This window comes from Alligator mississippiensis, chromosome 9 (assembly GCF_030867095.1).
Source record: "Alligator mississippiensis isolate rAllMis1 chromosome 9, rAllMis1, whole genome shotgun sequence".
NCBI lineage: Eukaryota > Metazoa > Chordata > Crocodylia > Alligatoridae > Alligator > Alligator mississippiensis.
The window spans coordinates 17,142,297-17,164,962 of record NC_081832.1 but is presented as its reverse complement, the minus strand read 5'-3'; the positions used below and the strand labels follow the sequence as shown (position 1 = coordinate 17,164,962).

Here is a 22,666-nt window from a genome sequence, read left to right as displayed (position 1 = left end):
TCAGGCACTGCACAGATAAGATTTCCTTTCATCCAGTTCAAATTTGCCATCTTCTAGTTCTGTTCAATATCTTTCCCTGTCCTGTTTGTTTTTCCTTTGCTGTAAGACAGGAAGAACAGACAGACAGTCCTGTGACACAAAAAGGGAGCGAGAGGTCAAAATGCAAAATATCTGATGCATATGTACAAATGAGAAAAGTATGCAGAATGCATTTGGGTGAAGACGGATAAAAGACATGACACCAATATAATGGCAGGGGTTTATTTTAGGCCACCTAGTCAGGAAAAGAAGGTGGATGAGGCACTTTTTAAGCAGGTGACAAATCTACCCAAAAGTGATGAGATGGTACTGATGGGAGACATCAGTTTTCTGGACATCTGCTGGAAGAACAATGCAGTCAAACAAAATGTCAAGCTGGTTCCTAACTTGTGTGGAGGACAACGGTCTGTTCCAGAAAGTGGAGCATACAACTAGGGGATTATCTATATTGGATCTTGTCCTGACCAACAGGGGAGAACTGGTGGAAGTCGTGAAGGTGATGGGTAACTTGAGAGGAAGTGACCACAATGCAATAGAATTCCAGATCATGAGACAGGGAAAACAGGAGGTCAGCAAAATTAGGACACTAGATTTCAAATAGGTGGATTTCATCTGACTTAAAGAGCTAATAGGCATGGCGTCATGGGAGGATAGGTTGAAGGATAAAGGCAACCGGGAGGACTGGGAGTTTGTAAGAGGCACAGCATTGGAAGCCCAACAAGAAACTGCCCCAACATAATAGAAGCACAAGAAGAATGGCAAGAGATCAACGGCTGCACAAAGAGCTTCTGAAATGCCTCAGATGCAGAAGGAAAGCATATAGGCAATGAAAGAATGGGCTGGGTCACTATGGATGTGTACCAGGAAATAGCAAGAACCTGCAGGAACAAAATGAGGAAGGCAAAGATAAAGCACAAGCTGCACCTGGCAAAGGAGGTTAAGGACAGCAAAAAAGGGATTCTATGAGTATGTTGACCAGAAAAGGACCAAGGAAGCTGTGAGTCCTTTGTTAACAAGCCAGGGGGAACTTGTAAATTAAAATACAAAGAAGCTGGAGCTACTTAACAGCTACTTTGTTTCAGTCTTCGCAAAAATGTTAAGCAGTTAGACACCTAATAGGGATGATCTCGATAAGGAAGGGGGCAAGCTGAGGGAGGAGGTAACAAAAGAGGGTCAGAGAGCTTTTGCCGCGTCTGAATGAATTCAAGTCAGCAAGGCCAGATGAGCTTCATCTAAGGGCCCTGAAGGCATTGGCAGAAGAGATCTCAGAGTCCTTGGCAATGATTTTCATAAAGTCATGGGAGATAAGCCAGGTACCAGAGGACAGGAAAAAGGGCAGTGTAGTGCCCCTCTTTAAAAAAGGCAAGACCCGGGAAACTACAGACGGGTTAGTCTCACCTCAGTACCTAGGAAACTACTGGATTGTGTCCTAAGACCATTTGCAAGCATCTGGAGGAGGAAAGGCTAATTGCAAGCAGCTAACATGGCTTTATGAAAAACAAAGCATGTCAAACAAACCTGATCTCCTTCTTTGACAAGGTAACTGCCTGGGTGGATGAAGGGAATGCTACAGATATTGTGTATCTGGGCTTCAGCCAGGCTTTTGACAGGGTCCCACATAACTTCATAAACTAATTTGAGAAATGTGGGCTGGACACAACTACTGCAAAGTGGATAGATAACTGGCTCAATAGCCACAAGCATACCAGAATGGCAGGAGGTTTTGAGTGGAGTCCCACAGGGGTCTGTTCTCAGCCTGGTACTGTTCAACACATTTATTAACAATTTGGATATTGGCATAGAAAGCTTCTTGAGCGAGCTTGTGGATTACATGAAGCTGGGAAGGATTGTGAACACATTGGAGGATGTGAGTACAATTCTGAAGGACCTCGACAGATTGGAAAGTTGAGCTAGAGCTAACAAGATGAAGTTCGATGCAGATACGGTCAAGATGCTACACCTCTGGAGGAATAATCAGAAAAACAAATATAAAACGGGTGACAGCTGACTGGATGGCAGCTTTGTGGGAAAGGACTTGGGAGTCTTGGTAGACCATAGACTCAATGTGAGTCTGCAGTGTGATGCAGCTGTACAAAAGGCAAATGTGGTTTTAGGCTACAGTGGTAGAAGTATTAGGTGCAAGGCACGGGAGGTGATAGTGTAGGGGTGGGCAATTATTTTGGTTGGAGGGCCACTTAATGAGTTTTGGTGAGCAATTGAGGGCTGTGTGCACAAAGTTAATGGCGAAGATATCATTTTAACAAATGACAGATAAAAATGCTAAAAATTAAACATCTACTATAAAATATTTTAATTTATTTAAAAATATTTTTTTGTCTTGATTTCTTTGTGTGTATATAGAGGGAATTGCATAATAGCTCAGCATGAAGGTTTACTTTTGTATATTGAATATTAGGTTAAAGAAAAACAAATTGAGTGGGAAGAATGAAGCCTCTGATGTGCATTAACGAGAGAATTGAAGTCGGGCATCACCTCTGATGTTGCAATGTGCAGCACCGTGCAGGGCAGTCATCACTAATTGAAGATCTGTTTCGATTTATTAAATTTAATCACAGAAAATGTTTGCTCACATATGTATGTTGATCCAAACAGTACGTGTATCTTCCGGACATGAACACTGATCTTTGAAAAGTTCTGTTCATTGAGAAGCATAAAACCTAGGAAGCAGGATTGATTTGAATTGCTCCACAAGCAGTGCATTACATTGTAGGTCAATAAGCTTGAGTTGGAGGTCATATGGAGCACTGTCGACATCAAATGTGAAAGGTGAGGAGACCAAAAACAGGTCATTTTCTTTCATTGGAAAATCCTTGAAACAGTGAGAAAATTCAGCACAAAAGTCAAGTAGTGCTGACATATTTTTTCAGGTTTTGATCACAAACAGTAATCTGCTGCAATGTAGGGAAATTGGTGAACTCTTTGTTTCCTATCTGATGGGAAAAAAGGAGTAACTTTATCACACAAATGACTTGACACTAAAATGCAATTTATGAGCAAGAAGCCCCTTGCAGTCTTGAATTCAGTTTGTTCATGTGGCCCGTGATGTCAACAGTGAATACAAAATCAGAGACAGTCTGCATCGTTCAGATATGGGAAATCTGAATCTTTTTCTTTCACATTCAAGAACAAACCAATCTCGGCTCTCAGTTCCCACACTCTTCTCAAAACATTACCCAAACTAAGCCATCTTCCATTGGCGCGATACAAAACACCTGTGTGCGCAGATTCAGATTCCTTGAGCAGTTACAAATCACCTGTGGTTTGATCCTCTTGCTTGAATGTAGGTGACCACTTTCATAACTGTGTCCATGACAGTGCTTAGTTTTAAAACACTTTTACAGAGGACTTCTTGATGAATAGTCCAACATGCTTGCCTGTCAGATTTGGGCTTCCTTTAGTGGTCACACATGCCAATTTTTTTCCCACTCCACTCCTAATTTTGACATGCATTGATTTACTGCCTCCAAAAAATCTTTTCCAGTTGTTGTATTTTTCATTGGCTGCATTGATGTGAGTTCACAATTTTGGGTGATACTTTGAACGAAAACAACTGAGCTGTGTCTGATATCACAGCTCTCATTGAATACCAGTTCAAAATATGAGAAATCGTTTACCTTACTTTTCAGTGGCAGGTCCAGGTTCTCAGAGATAACTGACACGTCTCACAATAGTTTGCCTTTACAAGCAAATGATCTCAAACTGCTTTTTCTTGTCTGTCCACAAAATTGCAGCAGAGTCAACCATACATTCTTTTATAAATTCTCCTTCAGAGAATGCTTTGCTGTTCTTGGTGATTTTGTGTGCAATCAAGTAGATAATTTTTGTAATTCCATCCTGTGCTGCCGCTAGTAAGTATTGTGAAAAAACTTTGCTCTTTCTGCATTCAAGCAACCATCTCTTCAGCCTTCTTTGCTTTTTGTTAGGCAGACAAGTTCTTATATTTGGATTCATGCTTACTCTCAAAATACCACTTCAAATTATATTCTTTGAATGCTGCCACACTTTCTTTGCAACTTAAGCGCACAGCTTTTCCACCGACATTGGTAAAAAAAATATTTAGAAGTTCATTTTTTTTTTTTTTTTTTTTGATGTTTGGCATTCAGTGTCTACCACCCTCTTCTTTGAGTTCATTTCCAACTCCGGGCTCTGGGTGTTTGGGGTGGCCTCCTGCAGGTGCCCTTGGCACCGCCATGAGCTCCTGAGCTGCAGGCAGGCTGGCCCAGCCCAAGTTAGGGTGCTGGGGCCCAAGCACAGTTTGCCCAGGGCCTGCTGCATGGGTGGGCAGGCAGGCGAGGCTGCTTCTGCCCATTATCAACTGTGGAGCCAGCAGAGGCTGGAGCACGGCTCTCCAAGGGCCTGCTGCACAATCTCATGCAGGTGGGCCTGCTTCTGCCTAGTGTCTCCTGTGGCATCAGCAGAGGCCAAAGCCAGAGCTGCCACTCATCCATGACCTGGATAGAATAAATTGGCAGGCTGGATACAGCCCATATTTTGCCCACCTCTGTGATAGTGCCTCATCTGCAGCACTGTGTATGGTTCTGTGTATTGTTCTGGGCTTCACATTTTTTAAAGAATGTGGAGAAGTTCGAGAGGGTCCAGAGGCAGGCAGCAAAGATGATCAAGGGCTTGGAAGGCAAGTTATACAAGGAGAGGCTGAAGGAGCTAGACATGTTCAACTTGCAGAAAAGGCACTTAATGGAGATATGACAGCAGTCTTCAAATGCTTGAAAGGTTGCCATAAAGAGGGAAAGCACTTTTTCTCTTTTGCCACAGAGAGGAGGATGCAGACCAATGACTTGAAGTTGAAGTAAATTTAGATTGGATATCTGGAAAAACTTTGCTGTTAGAAGTGAGGCAGTAGAATAGACTGCCAAGGGAAGTTATGGACTTTCCATCAGTGGAGGCATTAAAGAGGTTGGACAGCCACTCATCAGGGATGATCTAGGCATAGCTATACCTATTTATTTTCTATCCTGGGTATTTCCCATGCTTCTGGGCTTTGCTGGTTGCTCCCACCCCCTCCCTGCCCTATTTTTTTATATATATGTCAGGGTATTTTTAAGACTCCCTAGAGGCATCAGGTGTTGGCTACAGCTAAGGCTGAGGACTTCAGCTGAGATGGGCCAATTCCACCACTAGGAGCAAAGCCAGAGGCTCCTGTCTAGAGGGTCTTGCCCCTTCGCACAGGGTCAGCCCGATCACCATTTATGGGGTCAGGAAGGAATTTTACCCGCAGTCAGATCGGTACAGACTGGGGTTTTTTGCCTTCCTCTGTAGTGGGGGGCATGGCCCCCTATCCAGGACCTCTTAAGTGTATATAGACATCATTTTATGGAAACAGGATGTTGGTTGCCATGGTTCCCCTGCTTTACCTGTAGCAGGTTAGGGTGTTAGGTCTGTTGTGTCAGGATTGAGGGCAGTCTTATGTAGAGTTTAGACTATGATTGCATGGGATGGTTTGGATAGGGATGATCCTGCCTCAGGCAGGCGTTTGGACTAGATGACCTCTCAACATCCCTGCCAGTCCTACTTCTCTACGACTCTATGACTGTTCTGCATTTCCTTATTCTGCCCCTCATTGTTTTGAATACTTTTATCATGACCATTCATCAGAGACCTTACTGTGTCATTCCAATTACAAATCAACTTTTTTCTCCTCCCCACCCTGCCCCAAATCATAGTTTCATAGTGCTCAGGGTCAGAAGGGACCTAAATAGATCATCAGGTCCAACCCCCTGCCCCGGGCAGGAATGGGTGCAGTCATAACACCCCAGTCAAATATCTGTCCAGCCTCCTCTTGAAGACCTCCAAGGTAGGAGAACATCATCTCCCTTGGGAGTCCATTCCAGAGCCTGGTAGCCCTAACTGTAATGTCTCCTGATGTCCAGCCTGAACCTGCTCTCTAACAATTTGTGGCCGTTATTCCTAGTAACCCCTGGTGGTGCCCAGGGAAACAGAGCCTCACCCAATTTCTGCTGGTCCCCCCTGGTGAGTTTGTAAACAGCCACCAGATCCCTTCTCAGCCTTCTCTTGTGGAGGCTGAATAGATTCAAGCCCTTCAGCCTCTCTTCATAGGGCCTGACCCGCTACCCCTTGACCATGTGAGTGCCTCTCCTCTGGACCCTCTCAATGCTAGCCACATCCCTCTTGAAGTGCGACGCCCAGAACTGGATGCAGTACTCCAACTGCAGCCTGAGCAATGCCGCATAAAGGATCACCTCCTTGGACCTGCTTGTGATGCATCTGTAGATGCATGACAAGGTGCGGCTAGCCTTATTGACCACTTCCTTGCATTGGCAGCTCATGTTCATCTTGAAGTCAACAATCCCTCCAAGATCCCTTCTGCCACCGTGTTGACAAGAAGGGTGTTCCCCAGCCTATAGGTGAGTTGCAGGTTCCTTCTCCCTAGATGCAGTACCTTGCACTTGTCCGTGTTGAATTCCATCCTATTCTCATCTGCTCACCTCTGTAACCTGTCTAGATTTAGCTGGATTCTGTCCTTCCCCTCTAGCATGCCCACCTTGCCCCACATCTTGGTGTCATCAGCGAATTTGGATAGCGTGCTTTCCACACCCACATTCAGATTGCTGATAAAGATGTTGAACAGCACAGGCCCCAGGACAGATCCCTGGGTGACTCCAATGTCCACATCCCTCCAGGTCAAAAACGACCTGCCCACCACCACTCTCTGGGCGCGACCATCAAGCCAATTTGTCACCCATCTGACTGTATAGGTATCAATGCTGCAGTCACTTGGTGTTTTTAAGAGAATGTGGTGGGAAATCATGTCAAAGGCCTTCTTAAAGTCCAGTAAGATGACATCCACCTTAGGGACTTTGTGATCTGATCATACATAAAACGAAACAAGGTTAGTCAGGCAGGATCTGCCCTCAATGAACCCATGTTGGTTGCCCCTGAGCATTACCTCCCCTGCTGGGCCCTTGCAGATGTGCTCCTTGATAATTTTCTCAAAGGTCTTCCAAAGGACCGAGGTGAGACTGACTGGCCTATAGTTACCTGGGCCCTCCTTTCTCGCCTTCTTGTAAATGGGGATGACATTGGCCCTTTTCCAATCCTCTGGTACCTGGCCAGAGCCCCATGAGCGCTCATAAAGCCATGCCAGGGGCTCTGTTATGACCCCCACCAATTCCCTCAGCACCCTCAGGTGAAGAGCATCTGGACCTACTGATTTAAATACATCCATCCCCTCCAACAATTCCCTAAGTCATCCCTGACCCTAGGCATGGCGGTGCCACCCTTGGGTCTGCCCGTAATCCTAGTGGGGGAAATGTCCCAGTCCCTATTCAGGAATATGGAGGCAAAGAATTTGTTAAAGAGGTCACCTTTTTCATTAGCTGCAATCACCAGATTGCCAAGCCTGTCCTGTAGGGGCCCCACGTTACCCGGTGCCTTCTTTTTACTCCCTATGTATCTGAAAAAGACATAGGTAGTAAGAAGAAAATCATGAAAATCACAACTGACTTATAAGTAGGGTCAACCCCTAATCAGAACAATATGATATTCTATCTTGAACATAGGGAAACATCCTCAAAAATATGTCGTTCTGGGCATTCTCAGGATGACAGAAGGAACGAAATTGTTAGTAATTGTGTCCTGGGAAATTGCAATAATTGTTTGATAACTTCACCTGCAGAGATTGGGTTACACCTGGGGTACAACCGTATGGGTTCTGAACAGTTGCATGTAAAGGATCTAACACTAGCATTAAGCCAGACACCAGATTACAAGCAGTGAATGTAGCATGCCTGTAAGTGAGGCACGGCCACCAAAAAGGTGGAACTGAAGTCCACTCTATGATAGGGTAGATTGGGCTTTTTAACCCTGGTTGGCAACCAGTCTAGGAGTGAAGCCCTGATAAATGAGCAAATGAATTATCTCCTTTGGTCTGACAGCTCCTGCAGCCAAGCTAGTTGCAAACGTTTTGGCACCTGCCTTTCCTTTGGATTAAACCAGCAAGATCGAGAGGGGAACATTGGTGTGTGGGCATATACACTGTCTCCATATACAGTAGCCTAGGCTTTTGCACCCTGGAGATGTCACTCCAGCTTCACTTTCTTTTTCAAGCAAGGATTATGTTCAGCAAGATAATGTTTCACTCGGCATAATTCTAGTGTTTCACGAGACAGACAGATGCCTACTACTTGCGGTGCTAGCCCTGGGGTGTCGCAGGCAGGAGTCAGAGTCAAGCTTGTGGTGCACTGAGGAACCTCTCTTGGCCCTTCTGCTGTGTACAAACAAGGGAGGCTAGCAGTGTCAGTTTGGACAAGTTCATGTTAATGTAAAATCTCATGCTTTTTGCCTTCTGCCTCTAGCTGCTTTTAACCCTGCTCATCACAGCATTGGTTGGCAGCAGCAGAAGAGAATGTCCACAAAATGAGTTTACTCTGGCAGGTTCTGAAGCAACGGTGGGGGAGTGAAGACAGAAGTACCCATCACCCGTATGCAGGGCCCCCAAGCAGCCTGGGAGGAAAACAATGTTAGCACATTCTTAATGTTGATGCTTGGGATTGCAAAGAGCAACATCTCTCTGGCACTGGGCACAAGAGCAATCCTGAGCAAAGTGACTCCAAAGGAGTGGTGCAGGATTTAAACTACTCAGTTCTGCATTCAGCACTGTTCTCCTCTCTACTCTGCCACAAATGCATAGTATCCACATTCCATTCCATTCTCGCTTTTCCCTACTATCGGGTTCTCTGCCTATTCCCTATGGCCCCTTCATGCAGAAGAAAAAGGACTAGGTGGCTGGCAGCCAAGGCAGGACTGCTGTGTATGGGAATGCTATAACCACACCTATATGTCTGCTTCAGAGAAAGCAATACTGTTGTTTAGAAGAGACTGGTATCTCAACCTGTAAAATTTTCCTCCTCTTCACCTCTGGAAGGGGACTGACATCTTTCCCTATGAAGCTTCTAAACAATGTGGGGAATTGGGTGGTCTGTAATCTTACCAATGAGGATTCTGTAAAGCTTTTTTCCTGCAAAGCCATACAGATCCTGGATGACAATACCAGGTGTGGTGACATGAGTGCAGCCTGGAGAAGTTCTCTCTGGTAGCAAAGGCTTGATTTCAGTGTACAGAAGAAGGTTTGTTAGGAAGTGGAAACCATCTGCCATTTGGCAGCTGTGAAGCAGCCAGAGCTCTAATGCCAAGAGGCTAGGAAGAACTTGCTCAGTGCATATATGTGAAAAACAATTCAGAGTGTGGGCATGAAAGGGGCTAGGTGAGGAGGTGGTGGGGATTGGTTTCTAACTCAACATTTGATTCAAAGAGACCGTCCCTTTCCTGACAGACAGATGTTGAATCTCCCTGCAAATGGTAGTTAAACACAACATAAGTTTAGTCCTCAGGGACAAAGACTCTAAACCCCATCCATGAACTTATTTAAAACTCTATATCCTAGTGGCTCATGCCAATGAAGTGCAGTCTAGTACAGTGAATTCAGAACTCCAGAGTTAAAAATCTGCCTCAGCGAAGGATTCCCTCTGTGGTTTTGTTATGCCTCAATTTCTCCATCTGTAAGAGTGGAAAGAATACCCCTTTACCTCACTGGGGATGCACGTGGCATGAACAGTTCATGTCCATCCTGTGCTTTCATCATGTGGTGGGATGAAATGTCTGTTCTAGAGCTTCTTCCATAAGAATGAGAATGGGAGCTAGAACAGCAGTGGTTGAGGGGAAGTGTCACAACTGAATAGTCAGCAGCCTTCTTTTAATAAATGGGCAGAAGCTGCCTTCCACAGGCAATTTCTACTTCTCCCTTATACCCAGGTTATTTAAAGAGTCTTCTATTTGACATAGTATTTAAGGGTGGATCATCTTGATGACAAGAGTTAACCTCAGGCGGGGTTCTACTCCATTCAGTGAGTTACTGACCCTCACATTGTTCCTGCAGGGCCCTGGGAGTTTCCCATGAAGTCTATTAGACATCCCCCTAGGAAAGTGCTGAAAGAAAGAACACACTTGCATAGCACTAGGAGCCTTTCAGAGACAGGCTCATTGAGATGGGGAATGGCCCAGTTCACCAGTTTGGGAGGAGTGGGGAGAGAGAGTCTGTCCTTTCTAGATCTGAATAATCTGTTGATGTTTTGCAACATATCTGCTGAAGCTGGGGTTATAGAAACACAACAAACTCTTTGTGAGCCCTCTGGGATCATACAAACCTAGCTATGCAGAAAGATCTCATAATAGATCATTTTGGCTATACTTCACATTTCAGAGAGCCTTGGAAATAGGGTTAGGATTATTCTGAAGATGTGACCAGTCAGCCAATTACAATGGTGCTTAAAGGAAACACCCCAGTAAACCTCGAAGCTGGAAGTGGCCTGCAGACATGCTGAAGGTCATGTGCTAACATGCCTTGTTTTCAGTTGGTATGCTGTAAAAAGAGACAACCACGACTATTCGATACTTTTCCCTGTATTAGCTCCTGTAAACAAATGTGGAAACCAAACAAGTTCTTAGGCAGTCGGATCTGCTAGGGAAGAGGTGTCCAGTCTATTGTGAATGAGGGAAAAGTGGCCATGAAGTCTCGTAAGAGTCAGACTGTGAAAAAGTTGGACAACCCAAGGCTAGAGCATGGACACAGGACTGCCTCTTCTTATCTGAATCTTAGATGTTTTCATTCTGTTCTAGGAGGGGAAACACTGGCACCTGCTGGAAGACATAATCATACACATCCAGAACAATGCATGTCTCTAGATATGGGAAAAGTGAAGTTTTAGCCTAAGCAAAACAGAGCCAGGTGGATGGAGACTGGCAGCACCTCTAGTGTAAATGCCATGAAGGGGCCACTGGTTGGTGTTCTAAAAGGCTCTTAGCATAAAACTGCATAGCTGTTCCCAGAGGAAACATGGCTGCTGCATCCAGTACAGGGAGAGGAAAGAAAAACGAAGATAAACACAACCTGTCCAGGACGCAGGCAAGAACGTTGCCGATGGGATCAAACCTCTCACTGGCTCTACTCCTCTAGGCAGACGGCAAACCCAAGACTGCAAGCCTAACACCAGGTTATTGCATGTGTGCCAAGAGAAGCTGCCTGCCTGCTGAGCCTCTCTGCTCAGGGATGCACCCTTCGGGAGTGTTCAGCACAACTCTTCCCCTCGAAGAAAGCAACAAGAGCAGCAGCTGCAATTGAGCTCTGACATTCCCAAAAGCCACAAGAGCAGCTTCAGAGGGCGGTGATCAAATTGGGTGTCTGAAATGATCCCACTGATTCCAAGTCTTTACAAACCAAACTTTAACTTAGCAAATATAACTTATACAAACTGGGAATTTTCACAGACATTCATGTACAAAGGAGAGCGACTGGCAGCAGGTGCCACCCAGGAGGAAAGAATTTAACCGTTAAAAAAACCCCAATGTTCGACCTTGTTTAGAATCACAGACTCAGCACCCCTTAGAGGAGCCTGCAAGAGAGATGTATTTGCCCACTTGGCCCACTCCTTTCATGGGGAAGGCTGGCATCTAGGTTTGTTGAGAAGCAAGGTTCTCCATGTAGCGGCCTAATCCAAAGCACCATCTCATCCTCGTGGTAGGAGCCCACTAACTGTCCTGCATCTAATACCAAATATCACATCCTTCAGCAAGAAGCCCCCATCAGTTTGGGACAGCAGCCTTTGGTGGCAGGCAGCTTTTGAGCAGGATCAAGTACTGGGAATTACTGCCTGGTAGGAAGACACAGGTCACTCTGGAGTGGAAACGGTAACAGGGTGATGCAGTAGAACACCTCTCCAAACCGTTGCCAGCTAAAGTGGAGAATGTAAAGGCCCATACTCTGTGCTGGGGGAGAGCCGAGCTGTTGCTTTCCTGGGAGAGAGCTCAGTGGCTCCTTGATCACTTGTTTTTTGTAATGTTTGTCATCAGCAGTTTCAGAAAGCTTGGGATACACATCCCTTGGTGTTCCTTTAAGCCAGACCTGTTTTGGTTGCTATGACAGACGCTCATTGTGTACCTTGAAGTGTACCAGTCACCACAGGGATTTTAATGTTCTGAAGATAACTTAATACCATCATTGTTCAGGGTTCTTTCAGCTCATACTGTGTTGTTTTATGCCCACTGTATGTAAACTATGGGAACAGCAACCAAAGCCATGAGAGCTCAGGCTCCCTGGGTTTTCAGCTGGTGATTGAAATAAGTCCACCTATTTTCTTTTCTCCCATCTCAGTTTAATTTCTTCCTTTTAAACAAAAAACAACTGAAGAAAAAACACATTAGAAGATGGAAGTAGCAGATCCTAGTCAGTCACTGTGCAAACCCGAGCCAAAAAACTGGATCATGTCATCCCAGCTCCAACAAGCAGAGCCCAAGCACACATATCAACTCCAGCTGCTTCTCATGCTTCAGATTGGGTTGTCTGACTTATTGTTGTCCGTGTCACTTGAGGAAAGAGTTAATGCACCTAAGCTTAACCGTTGTGTTAAATGCTTTGTGTTAATAAATGTCTTTTTTGTGCACTGTCTGCAAAGATTTTCATGCTGATGAAGCCACCAAGATCTTAAAAAAGTCCCAACAGACTTGCTCTGCTTCTACAATGACACTGTCAGACATAGGACACATCAGTGCTGAGGTGTCGGAAAATAACCTGATGCAGTATGCACCCAAAGCCAACCTATACATTAGACTTAGGGGCTGAATTCAAGGGGATCTCTTTGAGTTCTGTTCTCATACATAGGTACTCCCCGATCACAGCCATGAGTGCTATGCACACAATATGCACTAGCCACCAGGTCAGAGTTGTGGGGAAGTGTGAATTGTAAATCCAGCAGCCCAGAAGGTGGAAAAAGTGAACTGTGACTGTGAAATCCAGACACTGCTTTCCTCGTCGGATGAAATACAGCAAGCCCAAAGCACTGCAAAAGGAAAGGAGACGGATGTTAGTAAAGGAAAACTGTCTTCTAACATAGGAACTGAAGAGGATGGGGATCCAGCAACAGCCCCCTGGAAGTATCTGCACTGACTGTTTATCTACTGGGAAGAGTTCCTGTCTGTTCGGAGGTCAAGGCTATTCTGACTTACATTTTGCAGCAGCGGCATTGTGCAAGTAGCTCACAGCATTTTACTTATGTGCTGAAAATCTCCACAAGCTTTCTCAAGTGCCAGTTTAATCTGCAGCTCAAATGGGGAAACGGAGGGAGCAAAGTTAAATAACTCATCCAAAGTTCAGGAAGAGTCTGTTTTAATTCTAAGTCAGGAGTTACTTGTTCCCTGGCTTGTGCTTTGGCCTTCTAATGCATAGGCCACATCATCAGTTACTGGTGGAAAGGAATCCTTAATTTCCTCCAACAAAGACAAGACATACTAGTCCTACACTGACATGGCTTCCAGTGACTTTAATATGCAGACCTTTGCCTAAAACAGCACATGGATCAGACAGCCGCTGAGGTTACCGAGCCCTTCTGAAATCATGCTGGGTAAGATCCCACCCTCTGTGGGCTAGTTCCATCCTAGAGCTGATACCAACTCCATGAACTTTGCCAAAGGGCAGGGCCTAGATCCCTGGAAACCTCTGAGAGCATGAGGCAGGTGGTTTAGTGGGAAACCTGTGCTGAGGAAAGAGGATGAATCTGCCAGGGAGATGTGGAATTTCTCACAGGACATACCTGAAACAGAAGCGAGGGCAGACAGTGATAGGGGGGACAGTGATTGCCCCGGGTGTTTGAGGGGGGGGCACTTTGACTGGGAAGAAGATTTTAGTAGACTCAGCTGGAGGGAACATCAGATCCATCTGGGGACACAATGTGTGTGTCACAATGCAGCTGCCTCCTCAACAGCCTATTGTGTGTCACTCTCACTTGTTGCATCATATATACCAGTAGCCTGGAAGCTCTTCAGAGCCAGAAACTAGTGGCTCCAATGTTATAAAACCCTACCCCTGCATTGTAGTTGGAGCTGACCCAAGCAGGGTGTGGGGCCCGGAGCAAACCATCCCATGCGAGACTCTGCACCCCCCCCCCCCCCCCCCCCCGGATCCCGTGCATCCTGGATCTGAAAAAGCTGCTGCAGCCATTGGCAGCAGCGGTGAGGTGGGGGCAGGGGGGCAGCGAGTGGCTGGCTCTGCAGGGCCCTCCAAAGCACGGGGCCTGGGGCAGTTGCCCTGATTCACCCCGCACAGGGACGGCCCCGAGTGCAGTACAAGGGCTAAGAACAAATTATAAATGTGGGCTCTGTTTGTGACAGCCTTAACTGACAGTCAAAGCCCAAGGCTAATGCTGCAGACACGCATCGGAGGCACTACCACCGTGTCCTTCCAGGTGGCAAAAAGCTTCCCAGCAACTCTGCAACATTCACTGAAGATGATGTCATATTCCAGGTACTATTAGAGTCGCACTCTTGTGGACCCAGAGGAACAGCCTTCCATGTTCAGCTCCCTCTGTGCAAAAATTAAGTTTATTTCCTACCTATGGGGACTTTTTACCATCTTGTACCATCTACACTTTTCCCAGAGCCTGATGAAGGGACTTTGCTCCCAAAAGCTTGCAGAAAAGGACAATTTCCTTGCCATTTTCCAGTTGGTCTAATAAAAAGTATCATTTTGGAACGAAGAGTTCTAGTTTTTTGTAGGTAGCATAAAAGGCATCCTCAGGCTCTGAACCCAGCATGCAGTCCCAATGCCAGTGCAGCATGGACCCCACCTGCTCTAGGCCAGCATTCGGGTGTTCACCACTGTTTGCCATCCCCCTCCCCCCGTGCTCCAGACATGATCAAGCCTGGCGCAGGCAGGATGGCACAGCGCAGCCAGCCCCTGCTAAAGCAACCATGTTTCTGCAATGATGCTTATGTTCTGAGCTCAGAGCAGCTTTCCAGCCTATGGCCTACAGCAGGGGTGGGCTGTTATTCTGGCTGGAGGGCCACTTAATCAGTTTTGGTGTCTTCTCAAGGGCCACATGAATTTTGGTGTCCTCTGGAGGGCCACATCTCTCTCCCCCCTCCTTCCTTCAGAGCTGTAGCATGGCCCAATTTTTTTTTCTCTCTCTCCCTGTACTCTTCTCCTGCCCACCTGTAGTATGTCCCAATCCCCATGCCTGCACTCTCTTCTCTTCCCCTGAGCTTCAGCATACCCCCATCATCTCCCTGACAGCATGGAGATAGCATGCCCTGATCCTCACTCTCTCCAAAGCTGTAGCAGGCCTGATCCTTTCCCCCCCTGTAACTGAAGCACACCCAGCTCCCCTATGTCTCTCCCTCCCTTCCCCCACCCATGCCTGAAGCTGTAGCACGTCCCAATCCCCACCCAGAACCAGCTGGGCCGCATCTGCAGCTTACACCACCACTGACCTGATACGGTGGAAGCAGCCCTGGGTGGGCACCAGCATCTGCTGTGGATGCACCTAGCAAGTCCTGGGTGGGCACTGGGGTGCCTGCCTGGGGCCATACCTGATACCCCTGTGTCAGCAATGGGTAGAAGCAGTCCAGCCTGCCCACCCACCCTGCCCACCGGGAGCTGTCCTGCCTGCCTGGCACCACGCAACAGCTGCAGCTGGAGCCGCTGGCCATCCGCAGGTTGGGACCCAGGAGCTGGTGGCCACCCGCCTGCCCGCCCGCCCCCAGGCTGGGTCCAATCAGTCGGTGGGCTGGAGCCAGCCTGCAGACTGCATTTTGCCCACCCCTGGCCTACAGCCACCTACAGTTACCAAAGGCCTCTGCGTCACCAGCCCAGGTGGTGCCTTTCCTGCACGCTGCGAGTGTAAAACAACCGACTGCCACTGGACCCATCTCCCTGCTGCACCGCGGCCGGTACCGAGGCCACCACGGGTCCTTCCGACCTGGGACGCTGCCCACCACCGCTCACCGCCGCTCCGGGCAGGCGCTGCGGGGTCCTGGGTCCCGCCCTGGGCGACGGTGTGTGCGTGCTGCGCACGTGTGGCCGGGCTGGCGTGCACGTATGCGTGGGGCGTGTCTGTGCGTCGATGCGTGTTGCCGGGGGCACGTTTGCCAGTGTGCGGCACGTGCGTGCGGCGCGGCGGCACTTACCAGGTGAGCGCGTTGAGCACGAAGGCCATGACAGCGAGGCGGCCGGGCGTGGCGGAGAGGCCCAGGACCTGAGGGCGACACGGAGGAAGCTGGGACCGGACCCGTCCGGGCAGCGCCCCCACCCCGCCCCGCCCCGCCCCCGCCCCCCGGCCGGCCCGGGCCCCCGCCGCTCACCTCGTAGCTGAAGACCTGGTCGAGAGAGGGGCCGCTGCGCACCAGCGCGTCGACGAGCGCCAGCCAGAGGCCGAGCGCGCCGTAGTAGACGGCCTGCATGAGCGCCATCTGCGCCACGATGAGCGCCGGGTCCCACACGTAGCTGCGGAACTGCGCCGCCATCCCGCCGCGCTGACAGCGCCGACCAGCGAGGCGCGCCCGCGGCCCAGAGCGGCGCCGCTGCTAGCGAGGACGGGGCGGGCGCCTAGAGCGTCGTCACCGCCACCGGAAGTGCCACAGAGGTGGCGCTTCGGCCTAGAGCGGCTTCCCCGCACCGGCGCGGCGCTCTTTCCTCAGCGCCTTGCCGGCTCTGGGAGGTGGTGTCCCCTTCTCCCTAACCCCGCACTCTGACCTTTGGCCCGCCCCGTGCGGTTCTGCAGGGGCTGCGGCCTCTGAGCCCCGGCGCCCACGTGGGCTGAGCCCTGTCCGCACAGGCAGCTCGGTGTGTGTTGGGGGCCCGGACTGAGAGGAGGCCGCGCTGGATCCCCGCCTCCCCACAGATGCTCTGGTCATTCCCACGCTGCACCTGTTGGCCGTCGCTGGGCACCGGGCGGGGGGGGCTGGGCGCGCAGAACCGAGACCTCAGCTGGGAGTCGGGCGGGGGGTGGTGGGGGATCAGCAGAGAAAAGGGGACGAGCACTGCAGGAGGAGAGGGGCCTCAGCACGGCCCTGCCTGGAAATGGGGCGAGCTTTGGGAGCGATCCCGGGGGGCGGGTTCCGCCTGTGAGGTGCCATGGAGAAAGGCTGGGTTTTCCTCCGGACGCCCGAGCACGTGACTTGCTCCAGATGGGAAATTCCGGCCTGGTGAGGAAACTGGTCCAGGGTTTTCATGCCAGGGAGGTTTTGATCTGGTCTTCCTGCAGGGGGTTGATTTTGTTTGTTTGTGTGTGTGTTAAGCTGCCAAAACGCTGTTGGCGCTGTGCAGTTAAAAAACAAACAAACTAGTACAATTATTTGGCTTGTCACTACTTCTTCATTTCCTCTAAACCAAGAGCAGGTCATTAGCTAACACCCAGCAGTCCTGGCTGCTTTGTGCCACAATTCACCCTTTGATTTTGGGGCCTTGGGAGTTTGTGGAAGCAGGTTTTTTCCTGACACGTCACAACTTCTGCTCTTTTGGTCTCACCGTGTAGCTGCCCAGGATTCCTTCATTCTCTTGCCTTATTATTCTCTTCCTGTTCGGCTGGAGTTCATCTGTAAGCCAATTCCCTTCAGAAACTGCAGAACCACTGAGTAGAGGGCAATGTTAAAGCCTCAATAAGGTTTCCCACCAGTCTGGTTTATGGTGTCAAGTCACACTAATCAGAGTGAGAGATGCTTACAACTGCATGGGGGTGAGTTAGGTTGTCTGTAGGAAAGATTCCCTGCACTGTGTAAAGTGAGGGAAGAAGAGGGGAACGGCCCTGGGTCTTTGTGGGATATAGAAGGGCAAGAGGGGTTCGTACAATGTGCGGGAGGGTGAGCCCCAGCTCTGAGGTCAGCAGCCAACGGAGAAGGGAATGTTTCTGGCAAAGTAAATCATGACTTAATTCTTCCTGATGGAATCTCCTGTGACGCTTGGTTTTTCCCTTTGCCCCGGTTGGCAGTTTGTCACGTTGTTCTGCCGTTCCTTCCTCATTCAGGGTGACGTCACTAGCAGTGTTGCAAGCTCAGCCTTTGGCTAGTTTCCTTTGTATGGAGCATGTTGCTTTCTTCTTCTCCTAGAAAGGATTGCAACAGCAGGAGGAAGCTGTTTGCAGATGCCTTTCCAAACTTCAAACTGGTGCACTCCAGATAGCCGAGAGCTGATGTCATTTCTAGAGTTCTGTATTTAGCAAAATGTGGGGGTGGGGAACGCATTGATCCCAGGAAAGACCCACGGTTTAGGTCCACTCCCTGCGCATCACTGAGTCGGCTGTGACCAAAGGGCTTCCTCTTTTCACACTTCAGAGGTTAGTTTCCATTTCTCAGCTTTTCTGAATTCACTTATTTAACAATTTGCAAAACATCTGGTAGACCTAAACTTCCACTTTTTGCTTTCAATCTTAGTTTCTGACCAACATTTCCTTTGCTGATCCTACGCTAGTTGTCCACGCAGTACAAAATTAAGTGCCTGATTATTCTGGTGAGGGACACATTAGAATGCCTATGACATAACCATCCTTTACCTGTCCACTTTAGGATCCCAGCCTGAGCCCTTAGCAGTTTGATCTCTAACTCATCTTATGATCACATGGACTGCTTGACACTGTAGGTTACAGAGCATGTGTCACTGGCTAGAACTGGGAGCCAACTCCTGGCTCTGTTGCTGGTCCATAATTGAAAGGATAGATTGCAGTAATACCCAGCAGTCACCTCAGAGGCAGAAGAATTCCAGCCTCTCTCACTCCCACCCCGTGTTCAGAGAACAAAACTGTACAGGGATCTGGAAAGGATGTGGCGCTCATAATTAAAACCAAGATTCCTGGAATCAGCTGCCCTGTACAGCCATTCACTGGGGCTGAATTTATTTCCTGGCTCAGGTATAGAAGGGTGTTGTGCATTCAAATGTCTTTACCTATATTTGTTAACCTAGCCCTTCCTTTTTCATGAGGCTGTCTCCACCACAGTGGCTGCTTCCTCTTCCTGCCCTTGGTAACTCAGCTGTCACTACCATCTCAGCAAGGACTGTTCTGTTCCCTTCACATCCCTCAGGAGAAAATGTCCAGCATCTGTTGGGAAAACATCTGGTATTTACACACCTAACTTCCCCCAGTATTTTAGGGGACAATCATGAGGACAAGTCCTCCTAAAAGGGATGAATGTGATACTCAAAAGCAGGGACTTGAGGAGAAATCACTAATACAGGGCGTGTCTACACGAGCTGCATGAATGTGCAGTGGATCGTTCTACTGCACATTAGCGTGATGTGGCAAAAACTGTTAATGAGCTAAGGTGCAGTAGAATTAGCCTACTGCACATTAAGCATCACAAAAAAACCTTCATCTTTGTTACTGCACGTTAGTGCAGCTACTGCGCCTTTACCTAGTACCTCATATTAGAGGTACTAAACTTAATGTGCAGTAGCAAAGGTGCATTAATGAATGTGTAGATGCACCCATATTATACCAAGCTAAAGATGGAGTCAGCTTTATGGGAAGCTGGACTGAGGCAATAAGGAAAGGATTCCTAGAGGCCACAAATACTGCCAGTCTGTAAGCAGACAGTTATTTTCACCTTTTGGATTGGAAACCTTTTTTTTTTTAATTAAAACTTTATGTGTGTAACCAGCAGTTCTGTGGTTACACCTGTGTGTCATGAAAAGCAGCAGATGGTGAGAAGAGATGGCAGGGTGCCCAGAACGTATCAGATGCCCTGCAAACGTGCCTCAGGGGAAATTACTCAGGGTCCCCTGTGACTCTCATAGCCATTTCTCTGTCATGAGACTAGGAATTTGCTATTTAGCAGGGGATTCTTTCCATAAGAAATACCTCGCTGGAATAGTATGTTTCTCTAGTAATAGATCATTATTGAGAGCCATGAGATATCAATCTGCAAATGATACCTATTTTTTACCAACAACAAAAGGACATAGTGGCTGAACTCATCTCTGCTGGGATTTATTTGTTCCTGGCCAAGCAGGTAGGACTTACTATAAGATGGTCTTGGCTGGGAGACAGTAGGAGTCTGACAGAGGTAATTTTGCTGTCAGGCAGGCACATAGGTGGTGGAAAGATGGGGATAACGGGGCTTAGCTCCCCAAATGCAGGGCAATGGTGGCAGGAAAGGCCTGCAGGGCAGCCTGTGCATGGGCTCCGGGTAGCTGCAGCAGGGGACATGCAGACACAGACATACAGCTGCAGCCTGCACATAGCCAGGATAGCAGCCCAGCAGCATGTGGAGCACTGCCCACAGCAGGCAAGTCTGTGATAGGGAAGAGGTGTGTTGGTGGGGGTGCAGATTGAGGCCCCCACAGTGAGGGAGGGTGTAGAGCAGGGGTAAAGGAGGCCCCAGGGCAGGTTGTGGGATGATCAGAGCCTGGGCAGCAAATCCAGGGGCATGGGGGGCCTCCCGCTACTGTCTGCACCCTGGAGGAGGCATGGGGGGTACATGCCCCCTGATTTGTGTTCGGGGTGGAGGTGGGCTGCCGCTGGCAGCAGCAGGCACGTGGTGTCACATGGATCCCAAAGCAGCGGCGGCAGGGCGCACAGTCCCAGTCCACAGCCGCAACCCACCTCCGCCCCACACAAATCCAGGGGCGGGTTACATGCAGTGACAGGAGTCCCCCTGTACCCCTGGACAAGCTGCCTGGGCTCTGACCGTCCCATGACCTGCCCCAGGGCCCCATTCACCCCTGCCTTTGCCTCATTCCCTCCATTGTGGGGGCCTCAATCTGCGCCCCCACCCCCCATTTCCCTTACCTCTCCCCCCGCCTCTTCCTTCTCTGCAGACTTACCTGCGGGGTGTGTGTGTGTGTGTGTGTGTTTGTGTGTGTGTATTCAGCCCCATAGGTGAAGGGAGAAAAAATTATTTGGGGGGGCCCCCGCTCTCCCCCATACTACCCCTCCCAGTGCTGCTGCCACCTACCCTGAGCACAGCATGACCCAGCCCCCTCTCTCCTGCTGGGAAGAGTCCAGCACTGCCCCAGGCCCCAGAGGCACCCTGCCACATGCAAATCCAGGGGCACATATCTCCCATGCCTCCCAGGACGTGCGTAGCGGCAGGAGCCTCGCCCCCGCAGATAAGCCACTTATGGCTTAGTCCCACGCCCTGCCCTGGCTGTGCAGGGCCTGCCCCAGCCCATCCCTCCCTCACCACTGCCTGCGCTCCTCCCTTCTGCTGAAGCCACTGGAAGCCTGTGGCTGGGCTGCCTTGCGGCCCTACCACTGCCCCATGTTTGTGGGGGCTCAGCCCCGTTAGCCCCCCCTTCCCTTCTGCCACTTGTGCTCAGCCCTCCCAAATAATATTTTCTCCCTTCGCCTATGTGCAGGCATCAAAGTACGTGGAGAGATTTTCAGAAGACCACAGCCAGGTGAGTGCTGAGGCCTTTTGAAAATCCAACTGCAGTTCTGGGTACTTGAAAATCCAGGCCTGATCTTTCTTTAAAACCTGGCCCTAGATACTGTGCTGAGCATGACTTGGCTGGAAGTTGTCATTTCTTGGCCAACCCAGTAGTAATTATGATGAGCTGGAATTGGCTAGAAATTAGTCTTTGCAGGCCTTATCCATGGCCTGCTGAAGAAAACCAAAAGACTGTTTCACTGGTGACCCAAAAGGATTGGTTTTAGAACTAAAATTTGACCTTTTTCTATTCCTATATGTTTTTGACTTAGATTCACAGTTGTAAGAACATTAATTGTTTCAGGCTTTAGACTTGAGTTGTTTAATTTTCATTAATGAGCTGTCTTACTTAGTGACTGAGCCAGGCTGACTTGTATTCCTTTGCAAAGTGGATGTTTATCTGGATAAGGAGAGGTATATCTGCGTCATAATTCACCGTTCAGCCCACCCCACGGCCTTGAGAGATGAGTTTTCATCATGTTCAGTGGTAATGGGATTTCAGCTGAGTAACTTTCAATTTTGTTTTCTCTGGGTCCATTTGTCCTGTCACTCTGGGTAAGTGTCATGTACCTAAGATTTCTCCTGCATTGTTCCAGAGCGAGTAGAATGTAAACATTTTGAAAGGGGACATTTGAAGGGCAAAATGAACCAGCCTCTTTTGTGTTACAAATTCAGAGTACAGTGTTATGATTTTCTGAGCTGCATTTCCAGCCATGCGGTTTCTTTTAGGAATAGTAGGCAGAAAAACTACCACCTATTTTTTTTTGGGGGGGGGGGCTGGGACGTGGAGGGAGGAAGGCGGCGGAAATCATCAGCATGTGCCCAGGAATATTTATGCAAGTTTTACTCAAGGTTGGAAAACACATTAGAGGCAAGTTTTGCTTTCCATTATGTTTATGACTGAATAGAAGCCAAAGATTTTATCAGTTTGGTTACAGAAAAAGAGCTGAGGTATTTATTTAAAGGGACCCCATCAAATTAAATGCAGCAATAAATTCCCTTATGCTGCTAATGCCTTCGCATGATTCAGACTGAGATGTTTTGTGCTATGCCCTTTTCACCACAGGGTTTCATTTTGTATTGGCCTCCACTTAGAGGAAATAAACCCAGCAAATTTACTTTCTGGATCTCAATCAGAAAACTGATGTAATGAGCCTGTTTGTAAACACAGTAGGGGCAGTTTTAAATCCATAAAGAAAATAATTTTCTTTTTTCTTTTACTATAACACCCGTTTATGGCACATTAGATTGTGTCTAAATTATGCAAATCACGCTCTTTCTTTTAATCTTGTGCTTTATTGTGTAAACTGCCCTGTTGCAACACAAGAACTATCTAAATCCTGCAGCAAGCTGCAGAGAAGCAGAACAACTTCAAGCAGTTCAT

At 48.4% G+C, this 22,666-nt stretch overlaps 1 protein-coding gene across 1 annotated transcript; it reads right to left on the bottom strand.

Annotated features, from left to right (window-relative positions):
• Positions 1 to 11,302: 11,302 nt before the first annotated feature.
• On the bottom strand, positions 11,303 to 16,814 carry SYS1 (SYS1 golgi trafficking protein). The gene is made up of 3 exons (XM_059733191.1): positions 16,225 to 16,814; positions 16,051 to 16,118; positions 11,303 to 12,929 (listed from the first exon to the last, which is right to left on the bottom strand). Exons 1-3 carry the CDS (start codon positions 16,384 to 16,386, stop codon positions 12,689 to 12,691), a joined length of 471 nt encoding a protein of 156 aa, XP_059589174.1. The 5' UTR covers positions 16,387 to 16,814; the 3' UTR covers positions 11,303 to 12,688.
• Between the last annotated feature and the right edge of the window lie 5,852 nt (positions 16,815 to 22,666).

What these genes read in the sequence shown, in the direction of transcription:
- SYS1 (XM_059733191.1), bottom strand. Translation starts at nt 16,386, where the DNA reads ATGGCGGCGCAGTTCCGCAGCTACGTGTGGGACCCGGCGCTCATCGTG. An exon ending in ACCAGGTCTTCAGCTACGAG is followed by an intron (nt 16,119 to 16,224) that starts GTGAGCGGCGGG and finishes TGTCGCCCTCAG; the next exon opens with GTCCTGGGCCTCTCCGCCAC. An exon ending in GTGCTCAACGCGCTCACCTG is followed by an intron (nt 12,930 to 16,050) that starts GTAAGTGCCGCC and finishes TTCCTTTTGCAG; the next exon opens with TGCTTTGGGCTTGCTGTATT.